The 24,748-nt window shown below is 51.1% G+C and overlaps 1 protein-coding gene across 1 annotated transcript in view; it reads right to left on the bottom strand.

Annotated features, from left to right (window-relative positions):
• Positions 1-257: 257 nt before the first annotated feature.
• The window catches only part of SFRP1 (secreted frizzled related protein 1), a 36,775-nt gene continuing 12,284 nt past the window's right edge, over positions 258-24,748 (bottom strand). The window contains exons 2-3 of the mRNA XM_044437368.1: positions 24,295-24,372; positions 258-3,702 (exon numbers count right to left, since the gene is read on the bottom strand). Coding sequence (XP_044293303.1) covers positions 3,380-3,702; positions 24,295-24,372 — 401 coding nt within the window. The 3' untranslated portion in view covers positions 258-3,379. The remainder of the gene's footprint in view (positions 3,703-24,294; positions 24,373-24,748) is intronic.

Genomic DNA, 24,748 nt, shown 5'->3' with positions numbered 1-24,748 from the left:
GGAGAAAGAAGATACAGACTTCTGTCAAACTGCAGAATCCAATGGGTCTTCACCTCCAGTCCCTGTCGCCCCAGTGGGAGGGCATCTTGGGTGTTTCTGTGCTTCGTCTCCTCATTTCTCCAATTTCCCGGAATTGCTGTTGCCGAAGAGAACACTCCTCCTCTGCCATTCACCAGTCGAACATTGGTGCGCATGTGTTAAATCCCATTTATTTGATAAAAGAATCAATACAAATGCACAATGTTGAGATGCTAATATGGTGTTCAAATCGGGCACAATTGCGTTTATTGAGTTAATTTGCAAGTCTGATTCTTGCTTCAGGTAACAAAGAATATTATGCCAGTTTGGTGTTGGGAAAAGGTGGTAGCTGGAGATAATGGCAAGTTTTCACTCGCAGCACATGTGTAAAAATATTTCTTTATTACATTTCAGTACCACCCGCAGCCAAAGCCCCCAAAATAAGGAAGTGATTTGGAAGGGACATTGTGTAAAGTAATGACTGATGGAATACAGATATCCCAGCTAGAGGGTGGTAACTGACGAGTCTCCAGAAAAGAGGAAATGCATCACCAAAAAAGAGGACATATATTTGCATAGAAGTTGGATATTCTGGTTTATATGTATAGATGCAAATTTAGAAGTAATTACGAATTTTTAATAGAAATATAGTACATCTCAGCATAGCGTGGAATGCCATGACTAGGTGACCTGTTTGCTTGTTGCCCCAGTGCTAACTGTTAAGGAGAAACAGATAAGACGGTTCTTTATTTTAAAACTGGAACTAAAACTTTTCAAATAAAAAGTTCGAAAAGAGGACAGCTTCAAATAAAAGAGGACACCAGGCCACTCTACTGGGCCCAGCTACTTCATCTGCCTCCCAAACAAAGAACCGCTGTTGTAGCTTCTGTTACTTCCCAGCCTCTGTTATGGCTAGAAACTTGATTATATTTTGAAATAATATTGGAAACGAAAGCTTTCCGTCACTGGCTTTCCGCAGGGAATCATGTCACTGCGGTTGCTTGGATTCTGAGGCCACCCTTTGTGCAGAAACTTCACAGCACAATGCAAACATATGTGAGTAGCCTAAAACAATGCTGTATGACATTAGATGGAGGAGTATTTTCCCCTCTTAGGTGCTGTTAGTTGTAGGAAAAATAATAATAGAAAAATGAAAACAAAGGGGTGGGGGAAATCTCCTCACAGGTACAAACTCTCATCTAAAACCCAGAGGTTCAAAAATCTCACATTTACCAAAGGAAGTAACTGAACGAACAAATCAGAGTGCCACCGAGAACAGGAAGGGCGCGAAGGGAAGTATACTTCGAAACTAGAAAAGCTACCAAAACAAAAGTCAAGGAAGTCTTCCTGGAGAAAGGATAAGGTTATACACAAATAAGGCTCTTCTACAAAAAGGACAAAAAGACAGGAAGCTTCAAGCTCAGTGAAAATAACTCAACACCCTAAATAAAAACAGGTCATCAGCGTACATTTTAAAGTAAATAATCAGAATGCAGGTGGTGGTCACGGGCCAGATCCAGGAGCAGCGCTTTCTCGAGTGCCCAGCACCACCACCGACATTTAGCCAAAGGAGTCGTGTCCAGCTGCACCCCTCAGGAAAGGGAAAATGCTTTCAAGTTGCGAGAAAGCGTGTGCACGTGGATGTTCCGTCTCTCTTTTTGGGTTCTGTGTGCCATTTGCAAAGGCAGACGTTCGTCTGCCTTGAACCCACGCAAGGTGCGCTGCTCTGGCAACGCCACCTCAGGGCCGGAGTGAGAGAGCCAGGGAATCGGCTCGTGCAGCTTGGGAGCCACTGACCCACGGCGTGATGAAAGCTCTGCCCCACCCCGCCCATCGAAAAAGCAATGCTGTTTTCTAATAACTGTGTGCCATACATGGGCAAAGCTCCTCCAGAGGACAAGGCAGAAAGGCGAAATGACTCTAAATCCAGCCATTTCTCGGGTGTTTTGAAGCCGGGGTCCCTGGCCTGTGCTTTGGCAGCCCCTGCACAGCGCAATCCCTCCACCTGCTCCACCAGGACGCCCCACCCGGTGTTCACTGCCCCTTGCACGGGTGTGTGAACTGGGGCAGTGTCGGAGACCGTCAGATCCCAGCAGACGGTTTGGATCAGGCATCTTTCCTAACCATACCTTAAAATGTCAGGGTCGAGCTGGGGAGTGGCAGCATCCAAGGCGTGCCCCTTGCACTGAGCTGCAACCACGCAAGAGGAACTTCTGCTAGGCGGCAGCCGGGGTTTTCTGGATGTTGTCCTTCCCAAACCAGAATGGAGCACCGGGCCCCTTCTACAGGTCTCGTGAGAACCAAGGGACTTGAGCCCCACCCAGACGTTGGCTTGCAGGGAGGGAGGGAGACCTCGCCAGCCGGGGGTCGCTAGGCCTCCCTGGAACTTGGCACAGCACTGCCCTTTCCCCAAGGGCAAAGCACCCCGCAGCTTCAGCATTTGCTTCGGGGTGATTTGGCCTTGGTTGTGAGCCCCGGGGAGCAGCATAGCTGCATCTACAGGAACGGGCATCCCGACATCAGGGCTGGCCCAAGAGATTCCAGTACCCACGGCAGAGCATCGAAACTGCACTCGCCTTCACACCGAGATGGACAGGAAGAATTAATCAGCCGGGTCCTGTTTCACTCCTCGACCTTCCAACAGCCTGTTCTCACTGGCAGAATGTCCCCTTAAAAAGGATCTGCCTGTCCTGGCACTGCCCGGACACTCGCGTGACCTTGGGGACTCCCACGTCTGCCTTGCATCTTTATGTGCCCCACAGGAGAGCCGTGTCGAAAGGGCAGTTCTGTGAACGTTTTCTGCCGTGACCCCCAAATGCCCCCCCTTTGGACGCGCCTTGCCACAACAGAGACAAAAAAGGTGTGTTGCCTCATTTGCTGATACTGCCCCCCGTCTCCGCCAGTGACTGCATCACCCAGGCGAATTAAAGCAGCTGCGTGGCACTGCGACATTATCCCAGGATGGGGGCATGCGGGGGGGGGGGGGGAGACAGTCCCCGAAGGAATCGTTGCCAGGAGAAACAAAAGAAAATCCTACTTCACTGAAACTGCAGTTTTCCACCCCGAAACTGGAGAAGAGGAGCCCAGGTTCTGCCGCAAAGGTTTGCTTCCCCCTCTGATGCAGCCGTGCTTGGAAGCCGGGCTGCACAGCTTCTGATCTTTCCCTAATGGGGAAATGATTGGGGTGAGGAAAGAACAAGAAACAGGAGGCCCTAAAAGACACAGACAGAGAGAAACACCGAGGAATCAAAGGTACAGCGTCCACAGTAGCGGGAGGAGCCCAACGGTTTCGGTGCCCCAAGGCAAAGTTTGTGCAAGTTCAGGGCCAGCAAAGCACGTCTCCCAGTCCGGCGCCAGCTGCTCACTTGAAGACAGACTGGAAGGTCGGGCACTCGGGACTCTTCATCTTCTTCATGAACTTCTTGAATTCTTTATTCTTCTTGTCCCACTTGTGGATGGCCGTCAGCAGGTACTGGGCCTTCACTTTGCGCCCCATGATGAGGAACTGGCTGCTGAGGTTGTCCAGCTGGTGGCAAGGACAGTCTGCTCCGTTCTTTAAGTACAGCACCAGCTTCTTCAGATCCTTCTTCTTGATGGTGCCCAATTTCAGGGGCTTCTTCTTCTTCGGGATGATTTTCTTGTCTCCATTTTCTTTTTTTACCTCTTTTATTTTCATCTTTAAGGCTAGAAGTCAAAAGAAGTTCAGGAAGAACAACAAGGTTAGTTTCTTGCAAGGAGACAGCTGTGACCACAGACACTTCATACGTCCAAGGGAATGAAACAAGAAGAAAATCAGATAGGAAACACCTCTTGAAACAACTTGCTTGCAAGCCTTACCTGAATTCATTACGACTGAGACTGTGCCAATCTGCACTCAAACACTCTTAAAACTGGATGACTAACCTGCCAGCAAACACACTGTGTGACTCCAGGTGTGAGTCTAAGCTAGTGGCAGCCAGTCGGTGCTGCTCTTTTCGCACCTTGCACCAGAGTAGCAACTCTGCTTCCAGACAGTGACATAACTCTGCAAACAGCCCCAGATGTTGTACGTGTGGGGGGGGGTATGGTGGTGGGGGGAGAGTTAAGCACTCCTCCACCTCTCACTGCAGTTCCGATCATGCTCACCTGTTTTCATGGATGCAAATTCAGAAATGATTAAAAAGAAATGGGCGTCAAGGTAATGCTGCTTGTGAAGGGAAGGGTTTACGTGATAGAGCTGATCCCTAGGGAGAGGGAAATGGCCAGCTCAGCCTTCCCCAACCTGGCGCCCTCCAGATGTGGTTAGTCTTTGATTTCTGACGACTGGTCCTACTAGCCAGGGCTGATGGGAGTTGATACCCAGAAGCACTAGGTTGGGGAAGGCTTGGCTAAATCAATCTATTCAAGCCATACCTGGCCAAAACCTGCTCTAGCAAAAGGCTGCCCCATTTAGCTCTAGGTCAGCCCTATCAGGGAAGACTTTACGGGGGTGGGGGGGGGGTTGTATCATAAAGAGAAAAAAAGCTTTGGAATTGCTGAGGCAGGAGGAAGGAAAGCAGCCCTCGTGGAAACCTGGCATGGAAAGTGAAGAGGGCAGACCAGAGGGAAAAAGAGCAAACTTCTGAGTTTGAACCTTAGCAGTATAATACAGTGTGCCATTTTCCCAGCTGTGAATATTTTCAAGCAGAAGGTAGATTCATGAGGAAATGCAGTTCTGCCCAGCTCTTGTTTGTGGGTGCCTGGATCCAAGTGAGTAGTCTTACCTACTGTCCTTTCCTTACCTTTGTGCAGGAAGCCAATCAGCCATCCATAAATTCCATCATCAGCTTCCCTGCAGTTATGCGCTACATGACCAGAAGTTTTAAATTACATTCCTAGGTAATGTAACAGTGCTTTTTAGTAGCAAACCAATTCTTGGTTTGAGAGGGTATTACCCTGAAATGTGGCCTAAAATAACTTTAAATAGAGTGGACTAAATAAATGTTGCAATCCACTGCACATTTACCTAGATGTTTGGCCTCCTGCACATTCTAAGATTTATTGCTGAATAAACATCACTAAAAGTTATGTTAATGCTTATAAACAACCAATTAGGGTGCTTCCTTATTCAAGGAGCAGATGAATTACAAAACTGTAAGCATGATTCTTTATTATTCTCTTCTTAGCAGTATTTATATATTGCTTCTCATTTGAAAGAAATCAGTAATTTAGATCAGCCTTTTTTGATTATGGAAACCTTCTGTAGACATTATGGAACAATATGGGATTAATTTATTAATACCAGAACCAATTTGCTGGGTCATAACACGCCTCTATAATCTTTTGCAATTCCCTAAAAAAGCAGATTTCTGTGATACAGCCCATCGTATTTGCTTATCATTTTTGCTTTGGTGTATCTCAATCTTGACTATATAAGCAGGGAAATGTGGAGTACTTGCATTATTTTAATATGTTTCATGATGAGAATGCTGTAAGTTTAAGCATTTATAATCAGTTTTTCTGCCATGAGACACCCAGGATGGCTAATAAAAGCAATTAAAACCAAAAGCACCATACTGTGGATGGAAATGATCAACCAAACCCAAACAGTAAACGAAGAACAGAAGCAGCAAACAACAATGCTGGTGGTTAAATGCCAAGATTCAAAGCCCCCTGAGATAAAGAGGGCGAAACCGATGGCAAAGGCGTGAACAGCGGCCGGGGAAAAGCAGCCGCAAACTGGTCCCAGTGAGCACGGGCTGCATGCGCTGCCAGTCGCCCACTCCCTTTCGGCACACGCGTTGCTGGCCGTCCAAACCTCTCTGGAACGTGACAGCGAGCCGTGGGCTCCGGGATGGCCTGGCGGGGGGGCGGATACCTGCCCCACACATTGTCTGGTTTGAACAATGGGGCGGTCCACGCACCACGAAGGCAATTCGGTCAATTGCACAGCACTTGATGGGCATGCGTAGCGGTGCTGCAAACCCAGACGGTCAGGGTTGGCCAGATATCCTGAAGCTTGGAGATCCATGGAGAAGCATTTGCCCGCCCCCCCCTGCCCGCCCCCCCCCACATGGCCGCCTACTCCTGCCAGCAGACATCCAAGGAATGCAGGAGACGCTCCTGAGAAGCCTCGACCGATGCCAGTCCATGCCTCTTCCCATCAAGTCTCCCCGCTCAGCTGCCCAAAGGCGTCCACCGCCTTTTCCGACTCCTTTATCCCTGGAATGCCCTCCCAGAACATCACAATAATGCAGTTGCAGCTAAACTTGGGGCCAACGTCCATCCCAAGCCCTTCCCCAAGTTGGCCACCTGGAGAGCAGCGGAGAAGGAGCCTGTGGCAGATAGGCTTGGGAGCCGCCCCCAGCCCCAGCACAGGCCTGCCTGAGCCCCCAAGACGGCTGCAAGCCGCAGCGCCCACTCTTTCTTCTTCCTTCTAAAACATTTTATAGCTGGGGGAGCCAGAGGAACGAAAACACAGCGGCTCATCTTGCGACGCTTGCTTGAAAATGCGTTGCCTTTCCACCTCCCGAACGGGGCTGGTTCCCAAGTGCACCCCGTATCCTCACAAGGCGTGTGAGGAGTGGAAGCGACAGGCGTTCTTTTGCGTCATGGCTGGCAAACTGTGTTTGTTCGGAGACGGTTGCGCTAACGTCTCAGAGATGCAGGTGCACTGCGGCGCACAGAGTGGTGGGTGCGGGAGAGGAGAGGGAGGCTAGTTGCGGGCTTTGCGACTGAAGTAATAGGCTTGGTTGTCTAACGGGGTCTAAAACTGCAGTTTTAGGAGCATCCATCACCCCGTGTGTCCAAGATGTTTCCCAGTTCCCCGGGCGTCCGTCCCCTCCGCTCCCTTACGTCCCCCATCTCCTTCCCATTGGAAGCTGGACTGCAGGCTCCTCGGGGCAGGGAGCCAGCCTCCACTTTTGCTTACCTGACCATGCAAAACGAGAAGGCTACGCATAAATAAACGCACTAGCAACAAGGAAGGGCGGCAGGGAGTCACACTTGAACCCAACAAGCCTGTGGGCTGGGAAGTTCTGCTTGACAAAGAGCTTGAGCAAAACAAGGAGCCAGCAAGGGTGGAAGGGCTCTTTTAATGCACAACACATTGCCATCGTCTTTACCCTATAAACTGAATTCTACCCCACAGTCGCCCCAAGGCAGCACAAACTGGGGACCAAAGCTGCACTCGGCAACTGGGAGAAAGTTCTGAGCCCAAAAGGGGAATATTTTCTGTTCAAGTCATACTTGTGGGGGCAGACCAGACACTGGGACACTGTTCCAAACACCTTTCTTTGTGGGAGGGGGGGGGGGGGGGGGCAGTCAGAGGAAGAAAGACGCTCCTTCCATTCCTAGGATGCCAGGAAGACGTCAGACAGCAGTTACCAAAACAGCCCTTCCACTCAGCAGTAAACTAAGCTCCTGGAAACTCAAAGCACAAAGGATCTTGCAGCGCTCTAAATCTAACAAATGTATAATTCCAAAAGCTTTCATGGGCCAAAATTCCGTTGTGTTAGAAGTTCGGGAAACATGATTTCCCGGCTGGATTTCCTGGGTCACCAGCAGCTGAAATCATGTAGAAATCTCGTATGCCCATTGGTGCACAACCTGTGGACCCGCAGCCTTGATTTACACCCATTCCTAAACCCTTCCTAAACGATGCTGTCTATGTATTTACCAGCAAACTTCAAGCCAGCACTGGGTCATTTTTCGGCCACTTACTAGGTTTGCAGAGAAACGAAGGAGGCATCAAATTACAGCACATGCAGATTCGCAGGAAAAGAGCAGCTTGCACGGTGCAGTCCAAAAAAGCACCCCAAGCTAAATACAGAGGGCCGCTTTTCAAACATTCATAGCCCTTGACAGAGAGAGCTCCGGTTTCAATGAGGCCTCTGTGGCCGCGACTCGGGTGCTGCGGTGTCAGGGAACATCTATGAACATCCCAACTGCTCACGATCTCACCAGTCCTTTGAATATACAGAGGGGGCCCAAAAATGTATACACGTTTTAGGAAAGGAAGAACTGTATTACAATTGTAATGCTCAACACATACTGATAACAAAAGGTCACATTTGATTTCTGCATTTACAAGAGGTGCTCGGAGTGGTTCCCATCGGCGTCCAGACGCTTCTCATGATGCCGAACTGTGTCTTGAGCAACGCGGACCAAGCCTCCGCTTGCATCGCTGCGCATGCCGATTCCGTTTCTTCCCAAAGCGCCGCCATTCCACACACTGCTGCCCTACTTCAATCCAAGTTGTGGTGGAGCAGAGAGGCTGAGATACTGAAATGCCTAGATATTTTGTTTGTTTGCTTGCTTTTAAAGTGGCTTGCTGCTGCCTCTTTCGAGGTGGTGCAGAACTCCTAGGGGCTGGCAGTGGCTATTTTTCACCATGAGGGACTCTCTCGCCAACCTCTGCAAGGGGTGACTGCAAACCAGATGAAGAAAGACACAAAGGCACAGTGCCCCCGATATGCTCTGTCATCTTGTCCCATTCCTAACTGACTGGTTCCGTTTGGGCTTCAAGGGCATTGCTAATTTTTCAAAGCCTTGCTTTATTGCTGGAGCACTGGTACCCCCTTGCTCAGAAAACGGTCCATGCACTCCAGACCCTTCACGTCCACAGCAGGACTCCGGAGATGAGGCCAGCTCGAGCCGCCACGACTTCGATGGTCCCCCGTGGGAAGCCTTCGAGGTGCCCTCGCGCGGTAAGTTCTCTGGGCCCTGTGTGCCGGGCAGCCCTATCTCCATTTACCCAGGCAGGGGGAGTTCGCCACAGCCCAGTGACCTCGGGCCCGGACTCGCCCTCACACCAGGCAGCCAGGGCGCAAGCGCCACCGCAAACTCCGCCGGGAGGCAGTGCTGTGGCCAAGGGGGTCGCGTAGCGAGGGAGTCCCAGGCTCCCCGTAACCGGCCCTGGTCAACAGGCCGGCCGGAGTGGCATTCTGGCCCGGCTGGCGCCTCCACCCAGTTTTCAAGGGAAGCACCTCCCGGCGCAGAGGCTGGCCAGCCCAGCAAGGCCCGCTCCATCAAGCTTGTCATCCTGGCTCTGCGGAGCCCCTCACGCAAACTGCCAGCGGGGAATGCCCGCCTGGAGCGCTCCGCTCGCCTCGGGAAGGAAGCCCTCGCGCTCCGCCCCACCCGCATCACGCGAGGGACGGCTGCTTATCAGCGCAGACTGCATCTTGGCTCCCGGCCTCTGGCGGAGCTGCCAAAGCAAACATCTCCCCTTTGCTGGAACCCCAACTTTCCCATCGGCTTGGACACACTCGCCCCCCAGGTGGGCCCCCAGAACAGAAATGATGGTGGAGCTGGAATCCCATCCAGGCTGCTATCCAATGCACTTGACCCCCAGGTTCAGCCACCCCCTCCCCTCCCCTCCCCTCCCACCCCAGCCTTTATTCCCCCGAAGGCGGTTCAGTAAAAGGCTAATTTGCAGCATCGCCAAATCATGTGCAGGAATTTCCCAGCTGGCTGCGGCGGGAGAAAGCCGAAGTGTCCGCGGGGGGAGCTGCGCAGCAACGGCAGCTGGGTCTGCAGGCCGCCGCCGCTGTGGCAGAAGAGGACGCCCTCCCCTCACGGCACGCCTGGAAGCCGAGGCGTCCAGGCCTCGTCTCACACCAGCAGGGGGCGGCCTGCTCCTCCAGACACAGGTCCTGCGGCTGCCCGGGGCACCCGAACCCGCTCCCCCAACACCTCCCGCCACTTGTCCACCAGCCCCTCTGCACCACCCACTGGCACGAGGTGCGCGCAAACACAGCGCCCACCGGAGAGGGTGGCAACCCCTTCATCATTTCCTCCATCGGAGGCCTTCCCAGTGGGGTTGCCAGTGTCCCACTGGGAGAAGGTGCCTAGGTTGGCCTAGAGAGAAGGTAGATCTCCAGATGTTGGGGACTTCAGCTCCTAGAAGCTCCTGCCTGTGTAGCAAACAATCCAAAATGCTGGGGGCAGAAGTCCAGAAGATCTGGAGATCTTCTGCCTGCTCACAGCTGGGCCAGGTAGGCCAGCCTGCACTGATCCATCCACTTATACTCAGTGGCACGAGACACCCACACTGGCTAATAAAAGCAATCTGTGGGTGGAAATTATCGATCAAACAGCAAAGGAAGAACAGAAGCAGCCAAAAGCAGTGCAGTAGCTCAAAGGCCTGGTGGTTCAATGCCAAGTCCAGACGATCTGGAGATCTTCTGCCTGCTCACAGCTGGACCAGGTAGGCCCGCCTGCAGTGATCCATCCGTAGGCGAAGCAGGGCAGGCCAGGACAGAGTTCCCCCACCCAGTCTACCCCTCATAAGCCTCAGTCGCCTGCCCTGCTTAAGGGTGTGGCTCCTTAACGTGCCAAGCAAGACATAAAGGCAGAATCTAGTTTCCGTGTCCTCCTGCAAGACGGGCTCCCCATGCCGTTGTGCAGGCATGTTTGTACAGTGGGCGAGTGGTGCTTCGGGCAAATGCGTTTGGGGACAAGCATCTGCAGGAGACACGACTGCCCAGGAGCCTGCACAGAAGCCCGGTCCACGCCACAGCAGAGCCCACACACGGAGCTGCGCACTCAGCCTCCGCCAGCGCATTCTCCTTGGATGCCGAGCCCAAGCTTGGAGCCGTCACAGCCCTGCCCAACAACAGCCACACACGGACGATGGGAACTGCTGCAGGGGCCCGGGGAGGCTGACCAGGAAGGTCTTAAGGGGGCGCCACCCCCATGGTCAGGGGGTGCCATGTCCCTACAGCGCCTGTCACGTGAGGCGCCCACCTCACTGCAAGAACATGTCAAGCCAGCTGGCCAGAGACAAACGCAAGACGAGCGACCCGTCCGCAAGCAGCCACCCCAGCCCACTCACAACTCTCTTGGTTAGAGGAAAAAATACGTTTCTGTCCCACACATACGCACTGGACACTCCACACCAGGAGACTTTGTTTCGGTTGCAGAAGGCCGAGCGCATACCTTGAGGGCAGAAGGTCTCCGGAGCAACTCCAGGCAGGGCTTGGACAGAATCGGACCTGGAAACCCTGAGAGACACGGCCGCTCTGGGACCTCAGCAGAAGGCTGGACTAACCAAGCCTTTGTCCTGGCATGAAGCAGCTTCTGCTGTTCTACAGGAGAACTCGCCCATCTGCCACTTCAGCAAACGGGAAGGCATTTACTCCCTGCAGTCACTGAAAGCACAGGACGTACTCGCCGCTTCTTCAAAGCAGTCCACCCTGCTGCTGAACGAAGCTCACTGGCTGTTTCTGGGAGATTCTGCAAACACTTGTGGACCCCCAGAGGTGCGACCAGCTGCCCCAAGAGTGGTGGGGACACACAGACTGTATGAAACCTTCCACCTGTTTCACAGATTCTCATGTGTCCTTTATTCAGCTGCAGGAATCAGAGTTTCCCCCTATTTTACGACCTCCACTGATTCACATTAGTGTTTCAGTGCAGGTGTGCTCATACACACTTGAATGTGGAGCAGTGCAAACCGCACGCACACCCCAAAAGGTGAAGAGACAGCCTGTACGTCCATGGAATTTGCATGGCTTGGAAGAAGCCGGTCTGTTGTGGAATCAACAGGCAGAAGTTCATAGAAATCCAAACTTACTCGAATCCAGTGCTGATTTGCATGGGATCTCAAGATGGGGGGGGGGGTAGACTCCAGCCCCAGGATTCATCCTAGCTGCCTTACCAAGGCTATGAATAAGTCACCTTTCCTTGGAAGTAGACAGGAAGCTTTCTGCCTGATCCATGCAGAATTAAAGGAGGAAGGGCAAAGAATGGCGGACTCCCTTCCGGCAAAGCTCACTGAGCCTTCTCCAAAGAAGGAAAACTGCCAGGAGAGCTATCAGATTGGTAAAACCAGAAAGCGTCAAGCAACAACCTGCCAGTCAGGAAAGCAAGGAAACAAAACGGGACATTGATTTTATTTCAGCTTCCGTTGCCATTCGAGAAGGAAGCCGCAAACACCAGCTGCACGGCTGGAACGCAATGGAAAGGGTATCACCTCCCCAAGACGGGGATGGAAGAAGGGATTTGTGCCAAGAACTGCGGGAATGGGTTGCACAAGTGAGCAGTGAGAAGTGTGGAGACTTCTCCTGCCAGGGCTGGGCCAGGCACACGGCAGAGGCTCCGGGTGGGGGGGCGGCAGTATCAGCGCCCCTCCCTTGGTCGCTCCTCCAAACACCCCCTTCCCCACGGGCAGGACCAAGCTGCATAAGCAAGGGTGAGTGCAACTAAAAGAAGGCAGGCGCTCCAGGCTGGGGAGTGTACTGCATCTGAAGGCAAATATCTATCTATGACCACAGCTTAATTCCTTAGATTTTGGAGATCTTGCTAGAACACCCAGGAGGAAGGGTTCAATTTAAGGGATGTTTTAGCACTTTTCTCCCATTTTCACTTTCCAGCAGTTCAAGTCCAAATACAGTCCTTTATTGAGCTGTGCTGGCGCTGCAATGCAGTAATAATGATGCTGTTAACAAGAAGTGTCTATCCAAGCAGTGATCTGTGATGGGTGGAGTTAGCTCTTGCTCACTTGGGGGACTGAATCTAAATGAATCCCTCTTCTCTCTTTTCTCCAAAACAGGGCTAGTTCCTCCCTCAGGGAGGTTCATGCAACTTCTGGGCCAGATGGCAGTGATACCCGACATTACTTAATTGGCCCTCTTGATAAGGCAGTGCTAGGTTGATGCATTCACCCTCCCCCATCTGGCCCTCCTTATTCTCCCCTGTGCCCCCTCCCCTCCACCCAACCAGAGGAAGTCTGGTTCTCACCATCCAACTTGCTAATCTCTCAGCCTGTTGACTTTGGCAATTCAGCAACGCATTCCAACCCCCACACCCCCAGTCAAGTTCAACTTCAGTATCAATCCTGAGCTTCCCAGTTTGCAATGCTGCATTTTGAGAGCAGTGGCCCTGATCCCTACAAAGGACGAGGATTTCAGGGGGTGACTCATTACTGACAGAATCGCCCTGGGCAATTCAATTGCCAACCATTATTTTTCTTGGGGGGATGGTTTGTTTGTGAAGAGCATGTTTTTATCTCAGACTGAATTTAATGTAAAGAATAAATTATACTCGTATCTGTCCTTAATGGTCTTGTCTCTACCTCTTGGGTGGCACCGTTCACTGGAAATCCCCACCTGACACAACTGGAATCACTCCAAGCGCACAAGCCGTGTCCTTTAGCTCGGCTCGATGAGGCTTGGGCAGGCGAACCCGCAACAGGCTGCGACTCCTGTAATTAGTCTCCCACCGCAGGCAGCAAAGGTATTCTTCTTCCACTTCCACACACGATCCCAAAAGCTAAGAGCAATATTAGTGAAAACATGAGGATGACCGTGGAATTACGAAGAATCTGTCCATTTTGCTTTTTCAAGCCTGCAAAGGTTTAAAAATTCAAGTTCTTTATCTCCCAAAGAGGAAGTATGTTCAGAATGGAGGTGAATACCATGATGCCCTGGAAGTAAAATAAAATGTGTTTCCCCCGACAACACAATCCTATGCATGTCCACTCTGCAGGAAGCTCCCCGGGAAGACTGCATAGAACGGAGCCCGAACTCTTGAAAAAAAATCTCCTGCCAGATTTTGCCCAGATTTTGGCAAGTAGATCACGGGGGAAAGTGATCGTGTGATAAAGGAAACATGGATCTGAAGTGCTCTTTTACCCCTGAAATCCAAATTTCCCCTTTTGAAGGGTTCAGAATCTTAGCTACTTTCTACGTAAATATTTCTTTAATTAAACATTTGGATACCATCCACCAAAGCCTAAAAAGGGCTTCCTGGATAGTTCACAACATTAACATAAATAAATTAATAACATATAGCATCACAAAACCAGTAAAAACTGATAAAAATATTATGCCTTCAATAAACCCAGGCAAACCAATAAACCCACAGCAACTGCAACCATATCTGTCTGGAGGCATAGCAGTAATACCAAATAAAAATAATAATGTGAGATAAAATATAATATAAAAATACGGATAAAATTAATTATTAAAATATTGGGTTAATAAAAAGGTTCTTACCTGGTGCCAAAAGGAATACAAAGTAGGCATCAGGCACATGTTTTGGGGAGCTGGTTACATAACCGGGGTGCCACAATCAAAAAAGCCCTTCCCATTAGTAATTTGCCTTACAACATATGTTGTAAGCAAGGGAATTTAAATATGGCATTAATGTCTAACAACATATCCACCATTTTTATTCATATCCCTGTTTTTCCTAATTAAAAAATAAATAAAGTGTGTTGGGGGGCATGCTTGAAACCTGGGTGGGAGCCCCTTTTCCCATTCTGCCTCAAGCAGCAGAATGACTTGAGCCGCCCCTGGAGAACCTCCACAGACCTACGTGCCTTGAGTTCTTACAGATGAGGAGCCTATCAGGAAAAAAAAAAAGCTGGCAACCTTAACCGGGCACTGGAAACAGGCTTGGCTGCACATGGACAGATCTGAAGATGCCCCGGGACATCCCTGCCAGTCTGAGTGTCTCCCACATTCACTTCAAAACGTTAAAATCTCACTTTCTTACTGTTCCAAATATGGAAAGCCTTGCAGAGGGCAGGGGAGGGGAAAGGGTGAAACTCAGACACACACACCGTCCCCAAGATGGTGTAAGCTTTCGTTAAACAGTCCTGGCTTTTCCCCAGAAAGCGTTACCTGCCTGCTAGCAGTGTTTACCTTGGTGGAAATTCATGAGAATTTGGAGTCTGGCGAGATTAGCATTTACAGTAAGTGCCAAGCAAAGGCTTTGCCTGATAAGGAGCCCACCACTGGGAACGGCTCCTCGAGAAGACGAGGCCGCTTTCCTGACGAGGAATAGTCACCCCAGCCAGCTGGGAAGGACAGCAGTTGCGGCCCAAGCGTGAAGGGTGCCGCGCTGCGGGGAAACCTGACAGAGGACTTGGGCGAGCAGCTCAGAGCCGCGAGAATCCCCCAGCTGGGGGGCTGTACAGGTCAGGCCTAAGATGAAGTGTGGAGGATGAGCGACAATCAGTAGCCATCCCGTCTCCTTCTCGGCAACACGGAAGGACACGCGATGTCCTCCCCAGCCCACACTGCGCTCCCTTGCCACACGTTTCATTCCTGCACCAACCCTCTGCCACAGCGAAAGCAGACGCACGGCCATCGTCTGCTCTGCATTTCACGCACGCTTGGCCGACGTGGCTGGCTGGAGCGTGCTGGGACTTCTTCTTTAGCAGTCAAAAGAGAGCGTGTGTCCTAACCTCAGTCCCTTGTTCCAACTTTGGGGGCAGCCCTGAATCAAATCCCCAAACCAAACCCACTTAAGTCCATCTTCACCTTAGTGTCTAAGCGTTTGCACACACACACACACACACACTTTTAAAGTACACCTGGGTATATGTACCTGGAATAATGCTATGCAGGAAAACACCTAGGAATATTTAGACGGGAAAAACCTTACAGTGGCTGGCACTTCCCAGCCAAACCCCACAATGGAATATAGGTTCCTTAGTCAAACAGAAAGCTGGGGACATTCGGAGCAGCTTCAGCGATTGGCCTGAAGAAACTAAAACACCTGCAATGTTTCACAGGGAACGGAAAGAGGTATGAGGACGAACACCGTCCTGGTGGCATGAAACCAAGATCTGATTGGCTGGCGAGCCCTGGGGACCTGACAGAAGGCTTCTGCGAGGGCAGGACACCCACCCGTGGAGGGGGCTGTCAGTCGCATCTCTGTAAGATTCCGTGCAGCCTTGCACTGACTGTTCCTTCCTTCCCAAGATAGACAGGCGGCAAAGGAGGCTGCCCCATCTGTCTCTGCATGAGCTTCCAATCAGCAGGGTGCACAGATCCTTTGGAAGCAAATGGGGAGGGGGCACGGTGGGTTCCTGGGCAGTGCCAGCTCCAGGTTTTGGAGGGGCCCCATGGATTCCTTCCCTCTGTGAGCCCCCTTCTCACAGAGTCACAGAGAGAGCGGGCCCAGCCCTGGGCACTGCGAACAGCTCTGCACAGGCTGCATTCTTCCCAACAGGAGGAGCCGCGAGGCGGATCTGAAGCCTCGGAAATGCCTTCCAGGTTGCCTGGTGAAGTTCCTCAGAACAGAACCGGCCTGGTTTTTTTTGGGGGGGGGGGGTCAGGAGAGGAAGGGGAGCATCTGCGAAACCCTCTCCTTGACCCAGTGGGGCAGCGTCAGGAGATGCCAACTCCTCGGGTGGAGGGGCTGCGAGAGGGACCGTCAAGCAGCGAGAACCCGAGGACGGCAGCCGGGAGCATCACTGGAAAGGGAGGGGCTGTGCAGTCCATTCCAGTTTGGATTCAGCTCTTCACATGGGCAGGGGCTTTTCTTTCCAGCTTGGTAGAGGCTACTGAGAGTCGTTCTGTTATTGGTGGGGTGCCAATAAAGAAAGGGTGTTTTCAGAGGATTGCTCTGAGTCTGGGAACCAGAGGGAAGGAACCGGCTCGTCTCCTGCTCTGCTTGCTCAGCCACACTCCTGCCTGGGCCAGCACAAGAAACCGGCAGACAACCAGTTTGCGAGGATAAAAGCGGCAACACGCCCCAGAGCTTTTTGCCCCTGGGTGTCGCTGAGATCTGTGTCCTGCGAGGTTCCCAGTCGAGTTGGACTTCAACGCCAGCCCTGCCTCCACAGGTAGAAATCTGTCGTTCTTACAAACCCTAAAAGCCAACCTTTCAAAGCAAAGCACGCCTCCAATTCTAATTGAAGAACAGAGCAGCTTTTCTTCCTTCGCTAGGAGCCCTCTGCATTCCAGCAACGAAAGAGTGGACTGACCCACACGTTACCTGCCTGTACTTTACAATCCTGGATCTGGCAACCTCATTCCAGGATTACAAACGAGCAACATTCGGATACCTTAAATTAATTAAACAAGCATTTCCGGATTTGCAGTCGCATGCTGGGTTTTTGGCAAGTCCGCACTGCTCAGCCTGCCCGGGACGCCTGGCCCAAGCTGGAGAGAAGAGCACAACCGGGTGGGGGAAGCCCACTGTGTGGCGCACGGCTTGGGGGTCCTTTGTTTCCCCTTTCCAAAAATCAATAGAAGCTATCAAAAGAAAAACAATAAGTGGGATTGCCAAATAATTCCTAACAGCCCCGTCTGGAAGAGGCCTGGGCCAAGAGCAATTAGGAACAAAAAAGAGCAGAAGCACTCCAGACTCGGCCAAACACCGGTAATCGTTTGGCTGAAACCCGCCGCCTCCTGCCACAGGGCAGCTCCGGAGCTGCTGCTCCATGTGCCACGGACGTTAAGGCAGCCGGTCCACAGTGCTGCCTTCAACACTGCTGCCTTCGGGACGGCTAAGGATTTATTTCTCACAAAGCAGCCCAGGAAAGTGGTGAATTGAATTAAGACTGTGGCAGGAGGGGAAGGGACCTAACATTTGGGACCTCACTGATGTCCTAATGATTAATCTCTCCTGAAGGGTGGACTTGCCACGGAGGAGTAAATGCAGGGCAATGATTGGTTCAAGTTTTCCCCTCTTCCGGGCACAGCTTTTGGATCAGGGCTCCCAGAGAGGGGCAAAAACTTAGGCCGACTCCCGTGCGGCACGATCCCAAATCCAAGCACTCATGTCCAGAAAGAGCTGGGTTGTTTTTTCTCTTTAGAGAAAGAGAAGGATTCTCAGCAAGGAACTCGCGTGTCACGCTGGCCCTAAATCAGGGGGAATTTGTGCATCGCTGCCATGCAACTTTGCTCTTCTCCAGAGGTTTTCTTCCAGAACCCCGGATCTTCCAGTGACGGACTTAGTAACTGGAGACAGCTTCCCCCCAGGACTTTTTCTGAAAAGACCCCCCACTGAATGAGTATTTGAGATGACTTACAATAAATCATAACAAAAATAGAATAGAACTATTCCAAATGGAAACAAAGCAAACCCTAAAACCAAACTGATAAAACCCAAATGCTGCAACAACGAAAAACTGGGTCAGCTTCCAAAATCAAAGAGTGGCATAAAATACACAAACGCAAAACTCTCCACCATGGGAGGGCTTCAAGCAAACACTGACCGGGACTCGGGAATGCAATAGCAATATTGCCGAGCCAGAATGGTGTGGTGGTTAAGAGCATGGCACGGGGACCCGGGGGAAATGGGTTCTAGTCCCTGCTCAGCCATGGAGCCAACTTTGGGCCAGTTAAGGACTCTCAGCCCAGCCTACCTCACAGGGTTGTTGTTGTGAGGAGAAGATGGGAATCAGGAGGAGGGGAATGATGCAAGCCACTTTGGGCTCCTTTTAAGAAAAAAGTAAAATATAAATTATAAATAAATAAATGTCAGGTAACCATCGCTCAGTCATGCTTTAAACTGTTGTCCTGCACTTATCAGGGAATGGGGTCTCATGGTCTAAATGTCCCCTGGGAGGGGGCTATTCTCACGTCACACAAGGTCCCAGAAATCTAGCCAGTACCACAAGTGAACTACGCATGTATCTCTGAACACTGCAAAAACATCACTGTGGGTGCTATTTATTATGTATTAGATGCATATCCTACTTTTTTATTAGATTTATATCCCACCTTTTATTTGATTTATATCCCTTACAGATTGGGATAAAATGAGGGATGGGTAATTCAGGATCCCATTTCAGGATCTCACAGCTGTTCACTCATGTTCCATCCTGTTCTCCCCCAGAGTGGTATTTTTAATCCACACAAAATCTCACATTCATGCTGCAGTCTGAGGTCCACTTCTCCGGAAGGATATCTCATGGATCCTGGAGCATGGGTAACGTCACACAGCTGAAGAAGCATTGAAAGGTGCATTTTTCCATGCCTTTTCTAGCAAAATACCTGATGGTTGTCCTTTGGGGGGAAAAATCTATTTCGATCTATTTTCTGAGCCAAGAACTGAGTCAGAGCATTCCCGCTAGTTCTGGTGCCTGTTGATCAAGTGAGCTCATCTCAGAATCCGGGAGACCAAATTCCTCATGAATGCGCAGCCAGATAAAGCTGGTCGAAGCACTTTTGCAGGTTCACGAGTGGATGCCAGAGGTGGGCCTCCAGCCAACCAGATAACAGTGACAACTCTTGCACATTTTAAATTTGCTGTAAGTTGCTCCAGATCTTTCCTTTTTCTTCCATTGCGAAGGGGATCTGACAGGGGAGCCCATGTTTCCTTTCATATATTTATAGTGCTCTTTTCATGACAAAACTCAAGCGTGCCGTTCATTAAGGAAATACATGGGCTGAAATTTCCACGACCCCGGCAACTAAAGAGTAACTTCTGGAGAACTCAGCAGGGCTTATTTCTGAGGATGCTTGAGGAATGTTGCTGTTCCAAATTCAAGCTAACTTCCCAGACGAATGTGTAGTGCAGAACATGATTATTACCAGATTTTGCCCTTCTTCAAATGGAGCCACCCAGTTCTTTGCTCCAAAAGTGATCCAAACCTGTTTACAAATTCATATTTTGCTGGGGTGCGGGGAGCGTCGAACAGTGTGCTTGGAGAGAACCCTATCCACACACACGTCTCCCAGCGCAGATGTTCATGCAGCACTAAATGCCTGTGCAGACCTTAAGCACGGCTGCATGCAAGAGCTGCATGGGCCAGCGATGGAGTCAGCCCTCCGTGTTGGGACCACACTGCACGGCAGCTGCCTGCCTGAAGGCCACCTACTAACTAGGGCAGGCAGCTTGCGGGACAACGCAGTCCTTCCCAGAGCCTTGCTTTAAGAAACGTTTCCACCGCTGCCAAGACTCTCAGCACCTACAGCCCCTCCCAGTGTTTAGTCTGCCCTGCACAGAATTTGGTTTCCTGGGACCTTCAGCAAATGCCTAAATAACTCATCAGAAGGACGGTCTGGCCGTGGGTTGTGTTGCGCGGCTGCCCGGCAATGCACGGGAAAAGACGAGCTGGGGCTCAGCAGGCGTCCGGCCGGGCTTTTCTTCGCTTTCCCAACATTTGCCTGCCAAGGAGATGCCAAAAGGCCGCACGGAGCCGGGATCCCCGAGCCAGCAGCCAGGAAGCAGCGTGCGCCCCTCACCCGCCAGATGCGTTGCGGCCGGCGGCACCTCCGCCCCTTGCTAGCGGCTTTCGCCTGGGCTCCTGAACGTGCCACTCTGCGCAAAGCTGCACCCTTCCAAGTTCCTCCTCCAGATGCTGCACCTCACGTGTTCATTGCCCCTACTCTTTTCTGGGAGCGGATTGAGACAGCCTGGTGCCAGAGTCAGAAAATCCGCACTGGCAGCCCACCTCCACCCTAAGAAACACAGGGCAAAGAGTGCCACGCCCTTGCTCGGGGCCTCTGGATGTTCTCAGGAGCTGTGTGACACCATGCTCTGCACGCCCACCTGCACAGGGCCGCAGACTTCGAAGGCCTGTGCTGCCCCCAGTCAGGCCACTTATGAATTCTGCTGGCTCTTTGTGGACCCCAAGCGATGCTGCCATCGCCCCCCGCCTAGCAGATCCCCGCCCCTTCCGCAACCCTGCCTGTGCCCTGCCTCCTGAGCCGCTCCGTGGCGACTCCCGGGCCAAACCTCCAGACTGGCTCCAGGAGTTGGCCCGGGGGAGCACCTGCCATGCCATGACAGCAAAAGGGCACCCTGCTGCCACCAGGCATCTGCACGGAGCACCCCGGAAGCTAAGAGAGGGTGTGGGATTCTCCTCCATTTGCCTGGGCGATGCGGCTGCACTGCGGAAGCCGCCACTCCTGCATGCGCTGCGGGGTTCCCGCAGCGCGGGAGAAACGGGGAAGGGAGCACCCTGCAAGTGCCTTGTCAGTGCGGCAGCCAAGCCTCCTCCAAGCAGAGTTGCACTGCCTCTGGTGCTGATGCTTCAGGGGCCCGCAGAAAACCCAAGGAAACGAGCATCCAAGGACCCCAAGCCGGCCTATTCTCTGGCGGGGACCCAGCTTCCGTCTCAGGCACTTTCTGATCTCACCAAGGGCACGTGCCACCCATTCCCGCTGCTGAAGACATCCGGAAGAGAGGAAGCAACGGCCCTCTTGCTGCGGCCGGATCCTGTGCCGCCAGGTAGCCACTGCCTGCAGGCTTTTGGCTCTAGACTCATGCACTTATACTAGTCAACTCAGGGTAACAATTCATGCATCTGCTAACACAAGCTCCAGTCCATGAAAGTGCATGCCAAACCAATGGCCCGATCCTGGGCACGCGCAGCACAAGGCCTAGCACTCCCCCAGTATGCTGTTAGTGCCAGGCCCATGTGTGGGACGGTACCCGAGATCCCTTTTTGCTTTTCATGCAAAGAACAGCAAAGTTAATCTTCTGGGACATTCCTGTGCTATTTTCTGCAGACTCCAATTTTTGCCAAATTTCTGCCATCTTAAAATACATTAGTATTTGACTGTTGACATTTCATATATATGTATGCCCAATATATATGCCAAGATAACAGAGAGATGTGCCAACAAGTCCAGAGTGTTTGAATTTCAAATTTCAGAGTTGTCATATTGAAAATATTTTACTCTTTTTTAGCAAACACTTGTCATTTCCAGGTGTGATTTATAGAAGTTGTTAGCTGCAGGAACATGTGGAGGACATGTGGACTATAAGTCAAAGAAAAATAATACATACAGTATAATCAGGATTCAGATTTTGAATCCCAAGATGCCCTGGTGAGCCTTTGACAAGGGCAATTCGTCATTTGGCGCATTTTGACCAGGTGCGAATGTTCACTTTGGCTCCGGCCTGCTTGGAAGTGAGCAGCCATGTCGAACACAAAGTCTCGTCTTCAATTCCCGGTCGTTTCTCCATCCGGGCTGGACCAGGAATGCTGTGGAGAAGCCAGGACTCAGGGTACCAGAGCTGTGCCAAATATGCATCCTGGCCTTGGAAGTGTTTGGCAACGGCGCACCGCTGTGTGGGAGACTCAAGGGTGTGCTAAACGGAAAGAAAGTCATGCTCCTCGCCTTGATAAATGTGACACGTCTGAGGACTAACCCCAGAGGAATGTCCACCTTGCTCCACGAGCCTTTAATAGTCTTCCAGGAAAGTTGGTTTTCCCAAGAAGGCGTAAACATCCCTTGATCCAATTAAACTTTCTCTGGCTGGAGGCCAGAATGAACTGCCTACACAAGCATCTTCGGTGGATACAGACCCGCTCCCACCATTATTCCAAACTCAAGCTCCTTTCCGGGGGGTAAGTGGGGGCAACACCACAGAAGGGGGAAAGACGGTGTTGATGCCAGCCAGCCAAACAATGAAACGAGCCCAACCAGCAGAGGTTGCTGAAATTGCTTTCCGAGAAGTTTCCACAAAACAGAAGGAGCAAGCATGCGAAAGCTATTCCGGTGAGCTTACAATTCACCCTCTTCACCCCTGGAAGATGACTCAATTCCAGAATAGTAAACATTATTATTTCTACTAACGTGTGTTTATCTCTGCCTTTCACACAGCATAGAGGTTGAGGCAGGCATAGAGTTTGTGCATGCCCAGGAACCATCCCCCACCGGTGCCCCTCCAGAAGTTTGGCGCTACAATTTCAAACAGGCTGGGGAGAGCCCATAATATCTGGGCAGCACCAGACCAGGGACGGGTGGGGTAGGTTTCCCAGGCAGGCTCCACATCACAGGACAAGCCCTGGTGGATTAGCTCACAGGTCCATCAGGTCGCCCAATACCCTGCTTCCGACAGTGGCAAGCCAGAGGCCTCCAGGAAGAGCTTGCCTTGAACCTGGCCAGTGCAAGTAGCCATCTTGATCAATAGTTCTTGATAGCCTTATCTTCTGTGTCTCTAATGCCCCTGGACCTCTCATGGCAGCAAGTTCCATTAATGCAATTCTGCACAGCACTGCGTCTCAGCGTAGCGCCTGAAGTGCCTGATCCTGCCTCATCCTGGAAGCTAAGCAGAGTCAGGCCTGGTCAGAACCTGGATGGGAGGCTTGAGTCCTGCACTGAGCAGGAAGGTGGACCCGATGGCTGCCAGGCCCCTTCCCACTGTATAACTCTATGATTCTACCTGCCCTCCATTCCACTGGATGGCCACCAGCACAAATACCAGTCCGAGGCATCGCTTGCTTACGGACTGATGTATTGCATTTCGATACCATGCAAGAGCCGAGGCTCTTTGGGCAGTCCAGACAACATGAAACCCCAAAATGCAATACTATTAGGGAAGACCTGTTACGGCACGTGTCTTCAGGCTTCATCCTGGTCTGATTTTTTTATTACAGAGTTGGCCGTCCTTCCTGGAAAAGGCAAAACAACCCTACCTAAATTTAGCTGGACTAAATCTGGTCTTAGATTCCTTTTTCAAAGAAAGAGAGATATCTTTTCAAAAAGAAAGCTGAGCATGAAATGAGGCTACCTCATTTTTTAGAAAATGCATTTGATGAGAATAGCTGTGACATCTATACTCAGGGCTAAAAAGTATACAAGCATCACCCACCCATTTCCAAAAGTATTTTTGAAGGCATGAGGGACTAGAAACTTGGTTCTGCTCTAACATTTTCTATGCTCCAGCAGAATTACAGCACATGCAACCAGGAGGTGTGATGCAATTTGCTTCAAATGATCTAACAGACATGCTATCTCCCCATGACTATGAGCAGATGCTATCCTAAAGGTACATGTCACGAGCATACAAATGGCATAGGTCTTACTCCTAACCATGAGGACTAGTAGCCATGGGTCGCCTTCTCCTCCATGAATTTGTCCAATCCCCTTTTAAAGCCATCCAAATGAGTGGCCATTACTAAATCTTGTGGGCGTGAGTTCCATAGTCTAGCTATGTGGTATGTGAAGGAATCTCTCCTTTCATCCATCTTGAACCTCACACCATTCAGCTTCACGGGTTCTAGTATTATGAGAAAGGGAGAAGAACAGCTGCATTTTCATTTTCTCCACAGCATACATACTTCTACCCTTACTTGCCATTTTCCTAAGCTAAGCAATCCCAGATGTTGTAGACTTTCCTTGCTTCCAGTTTCTCCAGCTCCTTGACCGTTTTAGTTCACCTTTTCTACACATTTTCCAGTTCCGTGATAACCCTTTTTGGACTGGAGATCAGAACTACACACACGACTCTAACTGTGGTTACACCACTCATTTATATACAGGCAGTATAATCCGGGCCATTTCACTTTCAGATCCTTTCCTAATTATGCCCAATCTGTGTTCATTTTTCTCACAGTAGCTGCACTTTAAGTTGACATGTTCATCAGCCCCAAGATCTCTTTCTTGGTCTGCTAGCTGAAAACCCTTCAATTTACACCTCGAGCTGGGATTTTTCCTCCAGTGTGTATCCCTTTACACTCGCTTACACTTTTGTCATGTTAATGCCCGTTCTCCCAGTCTGGAGCTCATCATGGTGCATTTTTGCTTAACCGCCCAGTTCTGGAACCAGTTGCCAATCTGAACCACATCCTTCACTTCCCACGTCCATTTCCCAGTAAGAGAGAAGTTTCCTTACCAAACTCACTGGCACAGAGATGCTCCAGGATAGCATCCGACTTCATCTCATTGTCACACGGAGGACAAACGGCCACGCCTGGCAAGAGAAGAGAAAGCACCTCAATCCAAGGAAAAGCAGCGGTGAATGCAACGGGGGGGGGGGGGGGTCGATTTTTCGGGAAGGCTATTAGTGCATGTTCAAATGGAGCGTGTCCTTCCTGTGTGCACAGCTTAGGCCAGCCTTCCCAAAGTTAGCAGTTTAGAGGAGCAGTTCTCTCTCCCTTCACAGCCAGTGTTCAGCTCAAGCAGCAGAACCCCACCAGATCCCGTGGCTGGCCACTGACGGGGGCGAAGAGGGACCCCGTGCAAACCTCACCTCTCAGCCTTCCCCAGCTGATGGCCCCCAGACATTTTATTTATTTATTTATTTATTTTTGGATTTATATCCTGCCTTTTTCCTACAAAGGGCTCAA

The sequence above is a fragment of the Varanus komodoensis genome, unplaced genomic scaffold, assembly GCF_004798865.1.
Source record: "Varanus komodoensis strain SLA01 unplaced genomic scaffold, ASM479886v1 scaffold30, whole genome shotgun sequence".
Classification (NCBI taxonomy): domain Eukaryota; kingdom Metazoa; phylum Chordata; class Lepidosauria; order Squamata; family Varanidae; genus Varanus; species Varanus komodoensis.
Note: the sequence above shows the minus strand (reverse complement) of the source record. Positions and strands in the feature narration are given on the sequence as shown.